Consider the following 18,778-nt stretch of genomic DNA (forward strand, 5'->3'; position numbering starts at 1 on the left):
TGCATGTGTGTTTTGCAGCGAAACAACGGCCCAAGCCCTTGCAAAGCCAAGCCAAGGCGTCCGTCCGCATATCCCCAAGTTGGCAAGTCAGCGAAGAAGCCCCCCCCCCCCCCCCAACTCGGGACCCTCGGGAGGCCGCTGCGAGAGATGGGTGCATGGCGTCTCTCTCTCTGTGCATGCTGTGGTCAGCTTGGCTCCAAGAAACAGCGACAGCCAGAAACCATTCAGCCATTCGACAACCCCCCATTCATCAATCAGCCCAGGCAGACGCCACCTCGACAGATGCATCGCCGCCGCCGCCGCCGCCGCCGCCGCCGTCGCCGCCGCCGCCGCCGCCGCCGCCGCCGTCGCCGCCGTCGCCGTCGCTGCCGCCCCTCACCTTGCCATCCGTTCTAGGCAACGGGCTTCGCGGATCCAAAACGGAAGACCCGTCTAGGCCCAGAACTTTAACCCCCCCTTAACTATCCAGCTCTAGACTTGCTAGCTGTCCTGTTAGTGCAGGCCAAAAAAAGTCAAGGAATCGGTCGGGCGAAACGGAGCGTCCCAAAAGGCCAGCCCCCCTCCCCTCCCCGTAATGAACCTTGTTTTTTTATGGACACGTACTTTGTACGGAAAAAGCCCCAAGCAGGTCAAGCCCGGGCGAAAAGTAGCCCTCTTTTTTGTCACACGATTTCTCCTTGACTTTCGCTCTTCCGAGCCGTCTTGGACGATGCTCCCCCCCCCCATTTCTCCACCTCATCTCTGCCCAAGTTTGAAGAGGTACTGATAGGGGGGGAAAAAAGGCGACTCCGTTTTCACTCGAGGCCGGCCCAGTTTGGAACGGAGGTCCCAGTCAATACTGAAAGGGTGGCTGGCTGCCTGACTTGCTAATTGCAAGGCATGAAAAGGGTCTACCGAATATTACAGGAGGTCTCGAAATGCCACTGCGAGAGATTACCACAAAAGAGAGCGACTATTTTTGGTCAATGAGCCCAATTTGGTGTACATAGTAGATCATGTAGCAATGTAGCAGAAACCAAACCAAACCGGGATATGGTGGTCGTCGTCGTCGTTGCTCTCCATGTTCACCATGTTGACGGTTGTGGTATGAGCAACAAGGAAAAAACGCTCTTTTGGCACTAGGCAGCATCCGCGGAGCAGGCGGTACTTGTTCATGGTGTGTAAGTATTGGATCAACACTGCTGGAACACTCTTGAAGCTTGTCAACAGGTCGAAACGGCACAAGGGCAGAAAGGCAAAAGCGCACAGCTACCCCAAAATCGGCACACACACACATGTACACATCTCCACCATTCAGCTCCAACAACACCTCTCCATACAGAGTACAAGACTAGCCACTCGATCACCACTTGATGGTTGCCACTCTCTTTCCCATTGTGGTTGGGATGATCATTGGAGGAGGGAGGTTAAATATGGATGAGGGATAGTTTAGTCCACCCCCACGAACCCCCTTCAATTAGACTGGCCGACTGCCTGCCCAGACTTTTTTTTTCTTTTTTTCTTTTTTGCTTTTGGACAGCGCTTCGCCACTGAACATGATCTGATCCTGTCCAAGGAACCCTTTTTTTTTGTGGCCTCCCCTTCCCCAGTTGTACCTTGCAGCAGCGCGTGCCTACTATAGGATAGTCGATCTCTATACGAAGCAGATGATGAAGAAAAATCTCTATTGTATATCAGAAACGCGGTGGCGGGCGCACACTGGTGGGAGAGTGTTTCGACTTTGCTCATTTCATCTTAATAAAAACAAAACCGGTGCCTCGTAATATGGGAAAGTCGTCAGTTTCCCATACTCGGTATGCATGGCGCCACCCTCATTCAAGGCAGCAAGCAAACCTATCAGGTACTCAGTAGCAACATTACACGGCAGGCCTCCAATAACAAACGTCCTTTGCTGACCACAAAAAAATCATCCACACCGTCCAGAAGGGGGTTCGTCGGCATATGCATCCATGCGGGACTCGGCTGTGCGATCGACGCCATGCTGCTTATTATCCATCCATCCACCCTTTGCGCATGCCATGCACACAAATGCGACGACTGCTTCAACTTGCTGTGTTCCTCCTCTCCCCCCTTGCCCCCCCCAGTACTGTAATTACCCGTGCTGTTGCCCTCCGGTTTTGGAGCGACCAAAAGTTGTGTGGGGAGTTGAAAAAAAAAACAATCGCTGGCCGGGGTGTGCCGAGATTCTAGACCTTGTTCGTAGCTCCGCTGCCAAACAAGATAAAAAAAATATTAGGCACCACGTACTCGGAAAGGAGGAAGGTGGACAGATGCCTTGCGCGATATTAAAGTAATTGTGATATAGGTTTTTTTTTTGGTCGGGTGGGTGGGTGGTACGTAACAAGTGTGATGGGCGTGGCGCGTTTCACATACATTCCTTGACGAACCTGTCAAAACGGCCTTTTATTTATTATTAATTTTTCTTTCATTATTTTTTTTTTCATCAGCGGCTCGGGGCCACTTTCTTGCACGTTGATGCCCAATGTTCGTAAATAAGCCACCCCTGGGTTGCCCACCTTGTTACACGAGCAGAATAAATGAAAAGACATTGAAATGATGTACGGATACTAAATAACAATCAAAGTAACTTGCCCCTAAAAAAAAGGACAACAAGAGCGGCAATGATGATTAAAATTGGGTCAAATCTTTCCCAGGAGCGATTTGCGGAGATGGGATCAAGTTTCGTTCCAGACCGGATGGACGCCGTGCTAAAAAGAACATGTCAAGAACAAAATAGAGAGAGGGGGGGGGGCGAGAGAGACAGACAGGGTTGTATGCTGACTTTTTCTATCCATACAGAGTAAGTACTTTCTACACTAGAAAGAATAAAAAACGAAACGGGTTACGTGCGTGGTTCGAGCTCAGATGGACGTTGCCGCTGGCAACTTTCGTCCGGTTTTAGTTGAGACGGCCATGTTGAAGAGACGTTGGCCCCTTTCATTCCGGGAACTAAATACAAGGTCAAAGTTTAAAAAAAAACCGCATAGATGTAGTCAATCAAGACGAAAGTGATGTACTCAACAACTTTGCCTTTTTTTCCTTTTCTCGTGACAAAAACCAAAATCGCGGTGAGAATGCAAAGCGTGAAAGGCGTGCTGGTGCATACCAGAAGGGGGGGGGTTGGTTTTCGGCGCGGCGTCGGCGGTAACAAAAAAAAAAAGGCCCAGTCAGCCAGTCAGCCAGTCAGCCAGCCTCCCTCGCCACCCCCGCGAGACCATCTCGATATGGCAAGTATGCATGCTTGCCTCTTTGACTGCCAAATTGTCTAGATGGCCCTAACTGTCTCTTTCTTTTATTCTGTCTCGGAGGAAGGGGGGGTTGGGGGGTTTCTTTACAGGTGCAAGAGACGCATGCTCTGCTCGTGCATGTACATTACACCACGGATTTCTACTGTGCACATGTTGCTACCCAAAAAAAAAAAAAAAAAAAAAAAAAAAAAAAAGGAAAAAGACTTCTCTAGATACAATCGACGTGGCCTTTGTGTTGTCGGAGAAGAGATTGAAAAAAAAAATCCCGAATGCGTAACAAGAAAAAAAAAAGGGGGAAGAAGGTGTCTTGGCAACGAGATGTGGTTTGAAAAAAAGAATGTGCCACCGATGCAAGGCGAGCCGTTTCAAGGGCGCATCGGGCAGTTGTGGGTAAAGTAATTCCCAGTCTCCGATGACTGATTTGAACAACAACGATGGTGATTCACGACGTACGGCGGGCGCGCAGGCAGGCATGTGCGTGTCTTGGGTCCGGCTGCCCCTGGAAGAAAAGGGTAAGACAATGGTGATGCCAGTTTTTTTTTTCTCTTTTTTCTTTTTTCGTCTTCTCCCGGTCTGCTCCGTAGTCTGTAGTTTTGGGGTAATACACAGAGTATACTAGCACAGCCAAAGAGCCTTTTCTTTCTTGTGAGAGAGAAAGCGCGAGAAGAAGAATAAGAAGAAGAAAAAGAAGACGAGACTGATGCTACTTTGGCCAACGTTTCAAACACCATGCAGTAGCAGCCAAGGCCAATTTTCTATAAAAAAAAAGGAATCAAGTAAAGCCAAGTGTAACTGAAAAGAAGGATCAAACAAATGAAAGGTCGAAAAAAAAAGAAAAAAAAAACGAAACCAAAGGGACTTGCGACGAAGATGGTTTGGCTTTCAGGACTACCCAAATAGGCAAGCCGTGCTGATCACGGACGTGTCCCGTCTGGTATGGAGTTTTTCCAACGAACCCATGGTGAGCTGTGTCGTGGCTTGCGTTATTCCCTTGGCTCAAACCTTAAAAGAGAAGTCATCCAAGTAGCTTTCCGAAGGCATTCTTTTTCCTCTTTTGGGAGTGCGAGCCTTGTTTAGGCTTTTGGTCTAGTGGGTGGTCAAGATAGAGAAGAAGATAAAAAAAAGAAGATAAAAGAAGAAGATAAAAAACAGAAGATAAAGAAGATGAAGATGAAGATGAAGAAGAAGCGAAAGAGGCAAACGCCGCAACTGCAAGAGTTGGTATTTGCGAGTTATTGGTCCAGGCGGGTTTACAACTACAGAACTGCAAAACCAAGTATAATAACCGATAAAAGACATCGTGATCTCTCATGGCCCCCCATTTGTCTAGAACGTTTTTTTTTCTTTCGTGTCAGGGTGTGATGATATGGGGGGTTTTTTTTGGCACATGCTTTTTTCATCTCTCTTTTTCCTCTCTTCCGATGCACCAAAAAAAAGGCATCGAGATGGGGGAGCATCAGATATCGTAGCAAAATTCACGATTCCGATTCCGTAATGTGACGGGTTGGATTTCTTGGGCGGTTCGCAAGTTAGTCATGCGCAACGCTTACGGGTACGGCTGCCCTCTTCCCCCCCTTCAGAAAGAGGGAGAGGGAGTCTGGAGTGCATCTCACAGATTAGAGCTTGGCCAAAGTGCTTGAATAGGCAGATGGGCGGTACTGGGGATCGATGGCCGGCGCATCTCTAGCGCTACATACGGGGCCAGCAAAGTCCCGGTTTGAACGGGGCCGCTCCCTCGCTCTCGCACTAAATAATAAGAAGAGGCCTTGCTAGCTTGGCTGCTTGGCCAATATTGCCTGCACATGTCCGTCTCTCGGCCGTGATGGGGTGTACATGTAGTGCAGAGAGAGAGAAAGACATGGGGGCAGGCAAAAAATTGAAAGATGCCATGCCATGGTATGCCATGCTAGGCCGCATTGGTCAAGCGACAGGCGACAGGCGACGACGACGACGACGACGACGACGACAAGGTGATGCAGGACGCGAAAGCAAAGTGAGGCGTGAAGGAGGTAAACTAGGGGGGGGGGGCAGCGCAAAAAGGGCAGGGTAGGGCAATTTATTTTTGCAGTATCCTTTTGTTTTAATTTAGAATGCTCATGTTTGACAACTGTCGTTTTCTTTTTTAAGACCAGAGAAACCGAGTGTGCCACGCGTTCGATGGCGGTGGCATGGGATACTTATTTCTGTTGATTCAAGAGGGTTTGCTGCTGCAAGTATTATATGCCCTGATTGAGCCCGTTTATTACCCACCCACACTGTGGTGCACGACTGATGGCTGATAGCGTGTGAATGCCAACTGACCGAGTTGACTGACTGACTGACTGACTGGCTGGTGGCTGGCTGGCTTACTGACTGGACTGGACTGGACTGAATCAGGCAAGTTAGATTGTAGGGCGTTTGGCCATGCGGCTCTGCCCTGCTGTGTTTCTTAACAGTAGCATAGGCTGTTATGGGGCGCAGGCTGGATTATTACCCAGTCAGCCGGGTCCCAGGCAGAAAACGGTCCGAGAAAACAAAGGCGACAGAAGAAGAAGAAATAAAAATAGAAATAGAAAAATAATAGAAACACGACCAAAGTGAACGGGATCGTCAGATATGGGCAGCCATGGCATGCATAAAAAAAGCAGAGGGGCGGTCATTGTTTTTTCACCGAATCTCAAAGACTGCGGTTGGTATTGGGCAAGCTGCAGCCTGCAGGTCATCCATCATCAATGCTTGACTGCTAGGCCGCCTGGATGCCAGACGTCTGCCTGTCTGTCTGCTTTTGAGGGGCCCGGGGGCGGTCATGCCGGCCGAGTTCGAGTCACAGCGCCCACACAGCTGGCTGGCTGGCGCCCCATGGGAATTACTCAGTTGTTCGGAGCTTCATCCAGGCACTTCTATACGGATGCTGGGCATCGTATTGGGTACCCTGCTCATAATGGATGGGCAGAGGGGGCAGGGACCGGGGCCGGACAAGTAACTGATACTACTGATACAGTCTACCACTGCTACTTACCGTCACTGCACCAGTAACTAAACAAGTCCAACTTGCTGATAAAAAAAAGGGCTTGGCAGCTCCTCCCACCGCGTCACAGCTACTTATTTCGTTAGTCGCGGCGGGCAGCGCCGATGGGCTCCCGGGTGTGTGGGCCGCCCAAGCCCATGCACCGTCGTCCATGACATGATGGATATCACGGCGACTACGAGAAAAGAAAAAGAAATGGTTTGGATGATGAGGGGAAGGAAGAGAAGAGAATGGAAGACAAGGGAAAGTCTTTTTTCTCCCTTTTGTGTGCATGTGTGTGTTTTAAAACAAATCAGAATAGAGTTGGCAAATTGGCAGAAACATGGTCGTCTAGGCCATGTCTGTTACAATATGTTGAGCACAATTGTTGAAAGCTACGAGAGAGAAGTAAAAAAAAAGTGTTGAAAAAGAAACAAAGAAAATCTAGACAGGTACGCATGACGGGGCAATTAAAAGGGCCATCGTGGGCTAGCATTGGCAGCGCCCCTGGGACATACATGCACATGCTTTGACACCTGCTCAGAGGCCTTGCTTCAATGCACTGTATCAAGTATCGCAGGCTGAGTAAACGGACCAGGTGGAGGGTATCCAGGCTATTCTAGGCCCAGTTGGGGCATTTTTGGGGTGGCTTAGGGGAGAAGGGGGGGGGGCAGACGAGCCATGCTTTGCTTGGCTTTGGTGCTTCAACCCAAAGAAAAAAGAAGGGGAGAAAAAAAAAAGAAGCCGGATTGTTAAAAAAAAAAAAAAAAAAAAAAAAAAAAAGACACCCCCTCCACCCACCCCTCCTCTCCTTCCCTTCCCATCCCAAAAGCCACACGCCCCCCCTTGCAATCTTATTCCTCGTCTTGATCCTCGCTCTTTAGCTGTCTACTCAGTTACTCCATACTCACTTGTGCTCCGTACACTTTTACTTTGTCCCCTTTCTCATTGACTTTTTTTTTCCTTTTCTTTTTTTTACCTATTTCTTTCCTTGTCCCCCTCCCACCTTTTTCCTACCATCCTTGTCCGCATTTCTGCCAGATCATATTATCATCTTCCGTACCCTTGCAAGCAAAAAAGAGAGAATCAAGGCCACGCACATCCATACATCGGTAACCCTTGCTCATCCTTTTTTTCTTGTTCCAGCCCAAAGTGGTTCGAGCTTTCAACTGCCTTGTCTCTCCTCAACCCTTTTTTTTTTTAATTTTCTGCAGTACTATATATCTCTTACACGCCCCTGGTCCCTTTCCCACACAGAAGAACCTGGACCAAAAAAATACAGACCAAGCCAACGAAATCTTGGTTTTTAACAACCTTCATCCACCAAGGACGACGACGACGACGACCCCTTATCGTCGAGCGCCTCGGTTCCGTTGTCCCGCTTCTCGCACGCGCATACCTGCCTATTTCCGCATCAGACAAGGAACATCAAAAGAGAGAGAGGTGCAACTCGAGTCAGTGCTGAGCAGCCCAATATAGCTGATCCGAGCACTCCATCACTGTTTCGAAGCTCTTTTTTTTTTTCGGGGACCCTTTTTCTCGCCCACTCGTGCGTGTCTCTCCGACGTGGCACACAACCCGCTGATAAACTTGTCATCATTCTTGGGAAGTTTTGAAACCGTTTTTTTTTATTATTATTATTCTGCACCATCCTTTACATCCAAGAGAAGAGGGTGACGAGAAAAAAAAACGCCCGTGCTTCCTCAACCCACAGTCAAGCGCAGGATAAAGTGCATCCAGTTTCGGCCTTGTCAAGTCCCAGCAAAAAGCCATCTCACACACACGCATAAGACCTCGACCAGCCCGACGACTACAAAATAGTCCACATGCCCGAGTTCGCCAACCACGCTTCCCTTCCTCGCCTCTCCCTCATCATGCCATCGGGAGACAGCTCCGCCTCGTACGGTAGACCATCCGCATCCTCATCCTCGTCCTCGTCCTCTTGCTCCTCCTCGACCACCTCGTCCTCTGCCTGCGACTCGGACTCTGCCTCGTCCGCCTCATCCACCACCACCGCCGCCGCCTTCACCATGGACTCGTCCGGACACCCTCCCGTCGCCTCGGTCCAGGTCCTCCGCTGCATGCGCTGTGCTCGCGCCGTCGAGACCACCACCACCGACGACATTGCCACCGCCGGCATGGTTCGCATCTCTCACAACCTCTACTACTGCGAGCGCTGCGCCAAGACGGTCGGCTACAAATAAATCCCCGTCATCCGTCCATCCATCATATCTATCTATCCATCCCTGTCCGCCCGCCAGCTCGCGCCATTGTTTCCGTCCACGGAACCGCATCACACGCCTGCACCGTATACGACCCTGGGTGCGGCCACGTCTTTTCCATCATAAATCTGATGATGCAGCATACCAAGCTTTTTTTTTTCAACACGACAAGTCTGCCGCGCCTAGCATCAGTGCGCAAGACGAATCATACCCTCGCATCCATACCATGTGTGCATGGTTGAACCAGCACACCAACAGTTTGCATCTCTGCCGTCTCCCTCATACAACGCCCCGACGCAAGTCTCTTTGCTCGACTCCATGTCGCCATCACCGGATCAAGAATTCTCACGACCTCTTTTTTTGACGCTGATGTCTGCTTTTCTGCTCTCTGAATATTTTGCCACCCCAGGCAACTGATCGACATGCAGCCTGCCCCCCCTGTCTCAACTGGCATGCAACCCTCACGCAAGGTGCCCTGGCGGCCCAGTCAGAACCATCCAAAACGAACGGAAACCAATATTCTGTTGAAACGTTTTCCACCCGAGACATGATTGACAAGGACAAACGATGGACAACTTTTTTTGCCTTGTTGCGCGATGCGCGCCAGCATCTCTACTCGGCACGCCCACCAATGCATCATGACGTGGTTCACGGCACCACCCTTGCTGCAGAGCAGATGACCCAATGAGACGCCGTCCATGTCGCCAGCATCCCCCCCCTGTCGACGCAACGGCGCATGCGAGTGAGTACTCGTTATGCGCTCACGCCTGCATACACGAGAAATGAAACATGGATCATTCGGCCGGTACCTTGCTTGCTTGCATTTTTTTTCTGACATTGTTTTATTCTTTTTAACGCTGCGCGTTGGGGAATCTTTTGTTTCTTCTTGACACTTGTTTCTTCTTGACTCGGACAGTTTTGTAAAACATGTCTCGGCAACATTTTTTTCAGTGTCTTATTCTTCTATTTGGTACATGCCAAACTTCTTTTTTTCTCTTCTTTTTTTCTTCTTCTTGATGCCTTTTTATTAGCGATATAGACTTGAGAGATACCAATCGGCGCATAGCCAGCAATACCATTCGCTTTTTTTTATTACTTTTTATTTCCAATCGTTACTTCTATGAGTTTTTTAATCTTTCGGCAATGTCTTTTCTTTTTATTCTTTTTTTTTTTAGTAGGGGGAGATGCCTTTTTTTTTTCAATCTCATTTCAACTCTTGCATGTTCATTTCCACCTCGGGACATGAATGTGGCAGCGGGCGCGCCGCCCATATTACCAGTATTCCATGCGCATGTACGTCCGGATTTACGGATATAAAATAATGTACGGAGTAAAAGAATGAAAATTGTATGAATAATCTACGTACAGTCAGCTAGGTATGCCAGTGGAGCAAAAGTCCGAGACATGGGCTTGATCAATTTTTGGCAGCCTGGGTTACACGAGATTCATTTGCTCTCGGGTACCTACCGATTACTCCAAGTAGCCTCTCTTTCTTTCTTTTTTGCTTCTTTTTTTTTATAAAAAAAAAAACACGCCATTACTTTATGTTTGTGTCAAGATTAGAAGAAGAAACAAAAAAAAGCAATAGGAAAGATTTGGAAATTTTATTCCCGACAAGTTGAATCATGACAAGCCTCCCCTCCCTTTCCCCCCTGTGCCGGGGAAAAGAGGCGTCGTCCTGGGCCTTTCTGTCGCCTCGTGGGCTGACATGTGCGCATCGCCTGATTTTGTTGTTTCTTTGTCTTGTTAGTACGCCGCATATGTACACCTCTTGTTGGTTCTAGAACCGCACCTTTGGTCGACCTCTTTTTTCTTTTTTTTTTCTCTTATACGTCTTATCTATAGAGTTGCTATAACTTGTTCTTGTTAAGTGGGAAGCTTTGTAACCAAAGCAACAAAAGGAGAAAAAAAAGAAGAAGAAGAAGAAATCCTGTCCCTAAATGGGCTTGGGACGACTCGTCAAAGGGCAGGTCTGTCCGCGCACTTGAAAAAGAAGCTTTTTTTTTTTATAAAAAAAAACGAAAACAATACCCTTGGTCCTTGCGTACTTTTTGTTTTCTCTTCTTCTATGCGTGTCTGCGCTTGGATTCTCTTTTCAAAGTTATGCATATTCGGGCTGGCTGTCAAGGACGCTGCCCCCCCCCCCCGTTACAGAAGCTGAAACAAAGAAAAGCCAAGGGCGTAAAGTGAGGCCAGCCAACCCAGGTGGCCATGACTTTTCATGTCAAGCCACATGGGCTGTATAAGAATTTTATAGAGAGAGAAAAAAAGAAGAGTAATATAAACAGGAATAAAAGAAAATGGGGTAGGCGGTGAGAAAAGAAGGAGAAGAGAAATGAAAAAAAAGTGAGACGCTACAAAAAGTGATGACAGTCGTTATCATGATTACAATGACCACATCCAAAGAAAAAGGAGCGATACACCTTTGTGTGTGAAAAGAGATTGTGAGATTCTTCTAGAACGATGAGTTACAGTGTCCCCATCTGCCAAGGAAATGCATCGAGTCAGCTTTCATTCACTATGCGATATTCTTTTTTTTTATGCACAGGAAAGAAGAAAAAAGAGAGTTCTTGTCTCTAAAACATTGGGAAACTTTCTCTTCTGTCTTGGCTCGAATCAGATACCCAATGCAGTCAACCCACGCTGACTCACTCGAAACACTCGTATTGGACTGGGCATTGGTAGGAGTGGCCTGATGAACGAGGCTGTGCCTGCGCGAAAAATGCCAAGTACGTACGTGCGTTTGTCTGTTGTGTCCGTGCTGCCGGGTTCCGTGAGACGGGGGTTTTATACCAGTAAGCAGACACACACACACACACGCAAGCTCGCTTCCAAGCCTCATTCCTCTCTCTGTTCTCTTTTTTTTTCTTACTGCAAACTCGGTCAGTTTAGGTCGAGAATAGAAGCAAAAAATCACACGACACGACCAGGGGAGTTAGGTAGGCCCAGAAAAAAAAAGAGAGAAAAAGCCCAACTGGGCCAATGTTGCTATTTTCGTCACTAATAAACCCAGGTCGACTTACAGCCCAGCCCAGCCCAGCCCGCCGCCCTGGACAGCCACAAGCGAGAGCGGGGAAGGGAGACTGAATATCCGTTAAAAAAAGGAAAAAAAAAAGAGAAAGAGGTCCAAGAACAGAAAAGGGCCGTTTATTGTTCTATTCTGCGCTAGTCTGTAGATGGAACTATCCTCTTTTTTTTCTTCTTCTTTTCTCCCTCATTCCACCATCCATCTGTCCATCTGCCAAGAGACGAAAGGAGGGGCCGAGATAGCGGACTTTTTTTTTTTAAAAAAAAAATCATTGTATGCCGTTGTCAGAATCGAGATGAAAAGACGAGGGCAAATTTAATTCGAAAAAAACAAAGACACGCCCACGCTCGGAGACATTCTTAAAGCCAAGCCAAAACGCCCAGCCTAGAGAGTTTACAGCCTACCCTTTATTAGGGCTGCGTATGCATGTAAGCCTCGTCGCTAGCATTACGCCTCTCTGCGCCGTCTCGGCCTACAGGAAAAACAAGGCAAGGCATCAGCCTTTTCTTAATTTCTCTTTTCGCACTTTATCCTTTTTCTCTCTCTCCTCTTCTCTTGTCTTATTCCCGCCGCTGACGCGGTTTGCAGCCTAGTGCCAGCCTAGTGGTTCGACATTTAACCAGTCCCAAAATGTCCGTGGAAAGTCCGGAGATGGAGAGGGAAGCGGGAGAAGCGGGAGAAGCGGACACACACCTGTCCTTGCATCTCACGGAACCGGGAAAGAAGATGCCAAAAAGATGGAACATGGATAATTAATTAATTATTTTATTATATTTCTTTTAAAAAAATGCGTCTTGGCAAACGAGAACAGTGATATTACACATGGAGTGGTGATGGTGGGCTGTGTAGACGCATCTCCCGGCTTCTTCGGAAGCACAAAGACCGCAATACCGCCCGACTAATCACATCCCATCGTTGACGAACCAAACGTTCCAGGCCCGGAGGATCAAAAAAAGGGCGACCAGGGGAAACCCAACCCCCTCCCCCCTCCGGCCTGCCTGCTGCTTGCCCGTCTGGCCCGGCCAAGCCAGGTACTATCGATTTTCCAACAGATCCGCAATCCACAAAAAAAAAAAAAAACTACCGACCCGAGTTGCGATGCCTGCGCAAGAGCTTCGATCGCAGCGTCTGTGATGAGCAACAATTCGCCTGCCATCGGACCCGCGCCGGGGGGAGAGGGACGGGGGTTGCACGGCCCCTTTGGCGACGGGCAGTTTTACAAGACAGCCGAGGTTAGGAAAATAAACCAATAGAGAAGGAGGAAAAGGAGAAAGGAAAAAAAGGAAAAAAAGAAAAGAAAGAGAGAAAAAGAGTAAAGTAGAAAGAAAGGAAGAAGGAAAGAAAAAAGCAAGGTGGCAGACAGGAAAAGGTATAGACTGGAAATATCCAATATCGACTTGTAAATATCCCCGAAATCACAGTTGATACTTGCACGACAATGGTGTAATTTAGCAGCGCAGATCATCTGCCCATGCAACTGTGTTGGGAGCGCACATCCGGAAAGCCAGCCGAACGCCGCCGTCGGTAGAACCGGTCCAGCCTTGCCGCTCGCGTGCGTCGCATCGTGCGTGCGCGCGCGCCGCCCGCCGAATCGATAATGCAACCTCTCTCTGCAAGTGTCAATGATGCGAAACTCGATAAAAGAAAACCCCTGCATCATTTCTTGTTCTTGTCTCGTTTCCGGCCAGGTTTCTTTTGGGCGGCACGTGTAACAATTCTCTGACCTTTCTTTTCTTTCTTTTCCTCTTCTTTTTGTGTCTGCCTTGACCAAAGCTTTCCATTCGAGAGGGGGGGGTGTACATTACAGGAGAGCTTTGACCAACAAAGACTTTTTTTTTCTTTTTCTTTTTTCCTTCCAACGTCTCACTTCACCAAGCCCAAAACATGCGCTGTTTCTACTCTTTTTTTTTTTTTGGGGGGGGGGGGGGGGGGGGGGGGGCTGGTATCACGGTTCAAGTTGGTACGGGTAGGAAAGGGGGAAGAATCAAGATGCCAATGTAGCAAAGAAAATAAAATCAATAAGGTTAAAAAATCCCTCCACGTAGCTGGCCCGTGTCTCTAGTTGTTTTGCATCTTGAGACGATGCCACACCGTAACCCCCCCTCCTCTCTTTCTCCTACGAGGCTTGGCCATGTGTCAAATCGTCGCGCGTCTACGGGCCGTCCGGATGCCTTTGCAGCCGAAACCGGGCAGAGAACAGAAAAGAGGAAAGAAGAAAAAGAAAAAGAAAGGGGGCTGGGCAAAGAGGGAAACGTCTGAGACGAAAGAAACATACGATGCAACGAAACTACTTTATCCTTCTTCTGCTTTTTCTTCTCTCCATCGGAGGTGTAAAAAGAAAAAAGCAATGGTCTCTTTCTATGGCGGCTACATCTGGCTTGCTACAGCCACACCCAATGGAAGCTGCCAAGGTGGGATGAGGGCAGAGACAGCAATGGAGAAAACCACCAGTAGCGCAAAACTTGCACGATCATACAAAAAAAAAAGGCAAGGAAGAAAAAAAGCAGCGGAAAGACGGCTGGCTGCTGAGGGTCAGAGATGTGTTGGTGAAGAGTGTTTATACAGAATACTCCTGTACATGGGACAATAGTCTCGCACTACATCTCCCAAAGAGGCAATGCAGCGCAGCCTCGGCAAGTACAACAATCAACAAAATAACCAACTGATATGAATAGAACCAAAAAGAGAAAAAACCCCCCCAAAAAAAAAGTTGCTAGTGAATCGATTCCACCGTCGTATCCTCATTTGTTGTCATTCGCCCAGCCCTATAACCTTAAAAATAGCTTGTCGTCGTCTCATTCACTCAGACCAGAAAAAAAAAACCTGACCGGATAGAAGCAGAGAGGGCAGCAGTTGAAGAGATGGATCGGACTACATTTCGTCACCGTGCAGGACGGTGGCTTTTTTTTTCTTGCCCGATGAGACGCTCAGAACTTCTCAGTATGTCGAGAAGAAGAGGTGGTGCATACATGGGGGAACAAGGATAGCCTCGATAAGACGTCAGCAAAGAATGAGACGGGCGCGCCTCCAACGACATGCTGCTCAGTGTGTTGTGTTTTCGTCTTTAAAAAAAAATCGGAGACTGTAGGCAAACGACGACCACAAACTTGGCAGAGAGGAGACACCTTTGCAGACAAAACGATGGCGTCGACTCCCCCCCATTGAAAGAGGCGGGAGATTACATCTCCATCTGTGCGTGGCCAAGTTCCCATGGTCGACTTGCTGGAGACGTGCTGTCGTACTTGACCGGAAATTCTGGTGCCCAAACTGCGTCGAAGAAACGCACGCAAACATGTGCTTGTAGTGGGACAGAGAAAAAAACACTGAGTAGAGGAGGAACAAAGCAGTCTTGTAAGAGCATATATATTTCCAGACCATCGGCATGCCCTACACTACTATGATAATTACCATGCCCTCCCAGACAAAATGCAAGATGCCATATCCAACGCCAGCAAACTCCATATTCATATGAACCGAAAAAAATCATAGACGCGTTCAAACCATGTACAGACAGATACACACACACACACACACACGTCACCCCTCCATCTTGGCGTCAGACTCCTTCCCCAAGTTCTTCAGCAGGTAGCTGCGTTTAAAGTACTCGTTGGGGTGCACAATGGTCTCGAGCTGGTTGGCCGTCATGATGCCCTCGTCCTTGGCCTTTTTGATTTCCTGCTTGTGCAGATGCTCAAACACGCTGCGCTCTCGAGTCAGTCTCTCGTTTTCCCTTTATTGGGTAGGGGTAGCAAGTCAATCCTTACCGGTTGCATGCCATGTGGTACTTTTGCGTGTCCTTGTCTTCCTTGACGCCTTGCAGCACGCCGCGGTCGTTGACGCCCATCGACTGCACCAGGGCCGTCAGGTTCTCCAGGTTAAAGTGGCGGTACGGGCAGCCGTGCGCCTCGCTGGGGCCCGGCGGGTGCTCGGTCAGGATCTTTTGGCAGCTAAAGGGGCTGTAGCCTCCGCCGCGGCGGTTCGAGTCGCCCCCGACGTCGCCGTACGCGTGACGCACGTTGTACCGGTACTCCTTGTTGAAGGTGTCGTCCGTGATCTTGTGGAAGCTGCCGCGCCAGAACGCGAGCGCCTCCTCCAGGTTCAGCCCGATGCCCTTGAGGAAGAGCGAGTACTGCAGCCGCCCGTAGTGCTTGAGGTGCGCATCCCGCCGCAGCGTTCGGTGCAGGTGCGACATGCACGCCGGGAAGTGCTGCGACAGGCTGTCAATGTTGGCAGCCGATATCACGGCGCCGTCGGGCGCCGCCGTGTTGGACAGGTAGGCCGCGTCGGGCGCGGCAAAGTTCTTCGACAAGTGGTTGAGAATGGGCGTCAGGCGGTCGTCTTCGTCGAGGCGTGGAAGTGCGCGGGCGGTGAGCTGTGGTGGTTAGTGATGCTTCCGATAAACCGGCATGTCTGCCGTTGCAGGCTGCCTGCAACAGTTTCGGGTAAACATACTGCCAACTGCTTCTCTAGTCTCGTCGAAAACTCGGCAATCACCATGCTCGCCTGCTCTCGCACAGGGACAAATGCCTTGCCAGCCTTGAGAAACACGCGACGACTCTCGACCAGGTCCGGCACACGCTCCCAGTCGACACGGAACCAGCCATCCTCCTCGCTGCTGCTGCCGCCGTTCTTGCGGTTGGTGCTCGTCATCGCCGCCAGCTCAGCGGCGTACTCGCGCCGCTCCTCGTCGGACACGGGGTGCCACCAGTCAAAGTCGAGGCCGGACACAAAGGCCGAGCGTTCGGAGAGGTCATCGCTGGCGAATCGGAGGCGGAAAAGCATCGTCTCGACACGCGTGAAGCGGCGGCGCAGGTCCTCGGTCGACGAAAAGGCCAGCCGCAGGATAAAGTGGCTGTAGTGGTCCTTTTGGCGCTGCGCCGCGAGCTTGGTCGATGACGACGAGTTGGAGTTGAGCGGCAGGTATTTTTCGAGAATGGGCTTCATGTGCGAGGCGGTCTCGTCGGGTGACCTGTTGCGAAGCGAGGACATTTCAAGTTCGGCGAGAACTGCACCATCGAGTTAGTTCTAGGTCTTGATCCTCGCTGCGCCCGCGGCAAGTAATGAGAGTTGATAGAGAGCGACGTACCGCGGAGACGGTCGATGGCCCATTGCTCGAATTGCTCGAGAGTGATGTCTGCCGTCGGAGGGTCTGCATAGAAATTGAGGCGATACTTGTACTCGGCTTCCTTGTACTGGGCTGTCGCGAATTGCTTGCGTCGGTGATCGATGACAGTACGCCGCTTAGGGTCGATGCGGTTAAAGTCTTGTCGCAGCATGGTGGTCAAATGTGAGCTCCTGCGCCGTATGTACAAACAGGCGTGAACTGTTGTTGAACAGGGCGGACAATGAGCGAGATGGACAAGATGATTATGGAGATGGGGATTGGCCAGAGCCCTTTGTGGGAGACGCGACTTGACGCGTTAAGGGCGACGCCACTTTAGTGTGGCATGGCTGCTTGTGGCGCCACCAAAAACAGCCTTACGTGACTGCCCGCCGCCATGTACATACACAAAGCTGCGCGTTCCCACTTCAAAATTGCCAGGCGAAATGACGCTTCATTCAACGGCACTACGTTGTTGTTCAATATTTCGCTATGCGTTGCGCGTAAGTTGACACCATCGACCCAACGATACTCGCCTGACAAGCCAACCGCGCCTCTCTCACGGGGGGCTTCCTCACTCGCACGCTTTGTGCTGCCCCGGCACACGAGTTATCAAAAGACTCTCTCCGTAAGAAGAGGGGCAATTTACATCAATTGGCTGTATTCTAGCCTGTTGCAGCTTCTGGTTCTTAACCCATGAAGGACTGCAGGGCAAAAATGAGCCGAATTCGAATACATCGAATGCATTTTCCCATTTCAAACCTTGCAGTTTCTTCCTGGGGCTCATTGGTATACCTATCATGTATCAGCATCATTGCAGAGACGACTGCGTCCGGAGCTTTTACTCAGTGGCCAATTGGCACAAGACTCCAAGAGGGTCAAGTTGATCGCTCGCCCAATATGGCCTGTTTTCTCTTCTCCCCTTCTCCAGGGCCGTGACTTTGCTCCGCTAATGTGTACATTTCCGGAGAACACCATCTCCAGAGATGTTCAATATCAAAATAGAACAGGCACAAATCCAACATCCTGACTGGCGGGCTATCAATATCGCCAATCGCACGCCAAGTTGTGGTGTGCCCCGCGCATCAGTCCGTGTGTGCCGAGAGGAAGACTAAATATAACGCGACCATGAAGGATGAACCCGGCAATGGCATTGTTTCCGGTGAGATGGAAACACTAAATGACATGATGAAAACGGCGCAGCCCAGACAGCAACTTCCTTGTTATCTCTGCGATGTTTTCGGCAGGTCGTGTCAGTACGTTGCATTTCAAGTAATGGACAGGAGAGCTATGAAGGAGATAATCACAAACAACAATCTCTGAGGAAAAAAAACCATATTCACGGCATTAAACATGATCCATCTGATCCTGAAGACTAGGAGGGAGTCGCACATTCCAGTCGAGTTACCCTAGTAACCCCCACGGCCAGTTTATCGGCCGAGACAGAAGTGCCATTTCGAATCGACCTCCGCCAGCGCCGTCTTCAAAAACAATGTCACCAGTGGAAAGCTTCAACTCTTTCCGCGCGACCATGCAATGTCGTAACAGGCGGTGCTTGACTTTTAGCCTGATCCGGCGATCGTGGCTTGATTGTCCAACGCCATGCTAAACTGCCAAGTACAGACCACTATCTACAGGAAACTATGCTCCGGCCAGCTTCTCGCATGCCCCCTCTGGCTTGATTGGTCGAAAATTGCAAGACACCCCCCATTTGCCGATTGTACTCCGTACTCAGTAGTGTCTTGCCGGCATTCTGGCCAGAGAGGAGGGCTGGTTGCTATTGCTATAAACTCATCGCCAGCCACCATCAAAGGCTGCCGGAATGCTGGTTGCAGCCTTGCTCTAGTCTTTGCCTCTTTTTTTTCCGAAATCATGCATAGAGCCACCTGGGGAATCCCAGAAAGCACAGAATGCCCCATTGTTGGACGGGTACACGCAAAAGTTAACTGCTTTTGCCACTTGCCCTTTTGCTTCGAACAGACTAATAAAGTCTGCCCTGAGATGGCCGTTGAGCCAATCAGCGCGCTGCGGATCCTGGTGTTAGTTGTCAGAATATAATGCGATTTCTGCTCCGTGAACGAAGAGGCTTCCTTCTTCACGGATGTTTCGCAGGCTTGGAGAAGTTGTAAACAATAACGGCAGGGGCCAGCACACGGTTATACCATGGACAGCTAAACAAACTCCCGTGTTGGG

At 49.6% G+C, this 18,778-nt stretch overlaps 3 protein-coding genes across 3 annotated transcripts; 1 reads left to right on the plus strand and 2 right to left on the minus strand.

Annotated features, from left to right (window-relative positions):
* Positions 1–250: 250 nt before the first annotated feature.
* On the minus strand, positions 251–1,071 carry V2A60_004377 (uncharacterized protein; the record flags this gene model as incomplete). Its single annotated transcript, XM_083255697.1, has 2 exons — positions 251–432; positions 1,017–1,071. 2 exons carry the CDS (start codon positions 1,069–1,071, stop codon positions 251–253), a joined length of 237 nt encoding a protein of 78 aa, XP_083111823.1.
* Positions 1,072–8,060: 6,989 nt separating this feature from the next.
* Positions 8,061–8,438, plus strand: V2A60_004378 (uncharacterized protein; the record flags this gene model as incomplete). Its single annotated transcript, XM_083255698.1, has 1 exon — positions 8,061–8,438. The coding sequence occupies one exon, from the start codon at positions 8,061–8,063 to the stop codon at positions 8,436–8,438; it is 378 nt and encodes a 125-aa protein (XP_083111824.1).
* A 6,583-nt stretch (positions 8,439–15,021) lies between these two features.
* V2A60_004379 (DNA primase subunit PRI2) lies at positions 15,022–16,760 on the minus strand (the record flags this gene model as incomplete). The annotated part of the gene is made up of 4 exons (XM_083255699.1): positions 15,022–15,184; positions 15,249–15,856; positions 15,937–16,490; positions 16,571–16,760. The coding sequence occupies 4 exons, from the start codon at positions 16,758–16,760 to the stop codon at positions 15,022–15,024; spliced, it is 1,515 nt and encodes a 504-aa protein (XP_083111825.1).
* Positions 16,761–18,778: the final 2,018 nt, after the last annotated feature.

This window comes from Cordyceps javanica, chromosome 3 (assembly GCF_051103115.1).
Source record: "Cordyceps javanica chromosome 3, complete sequence".
Classification (NCBI taxonomy): domain Eukaryota; kingdom Fungi; phylum Ascomycota; class Sordariomycetes; order Hypocreales; family Cordycipitaceae; genus Cordyceps; species Cordyceps javanica.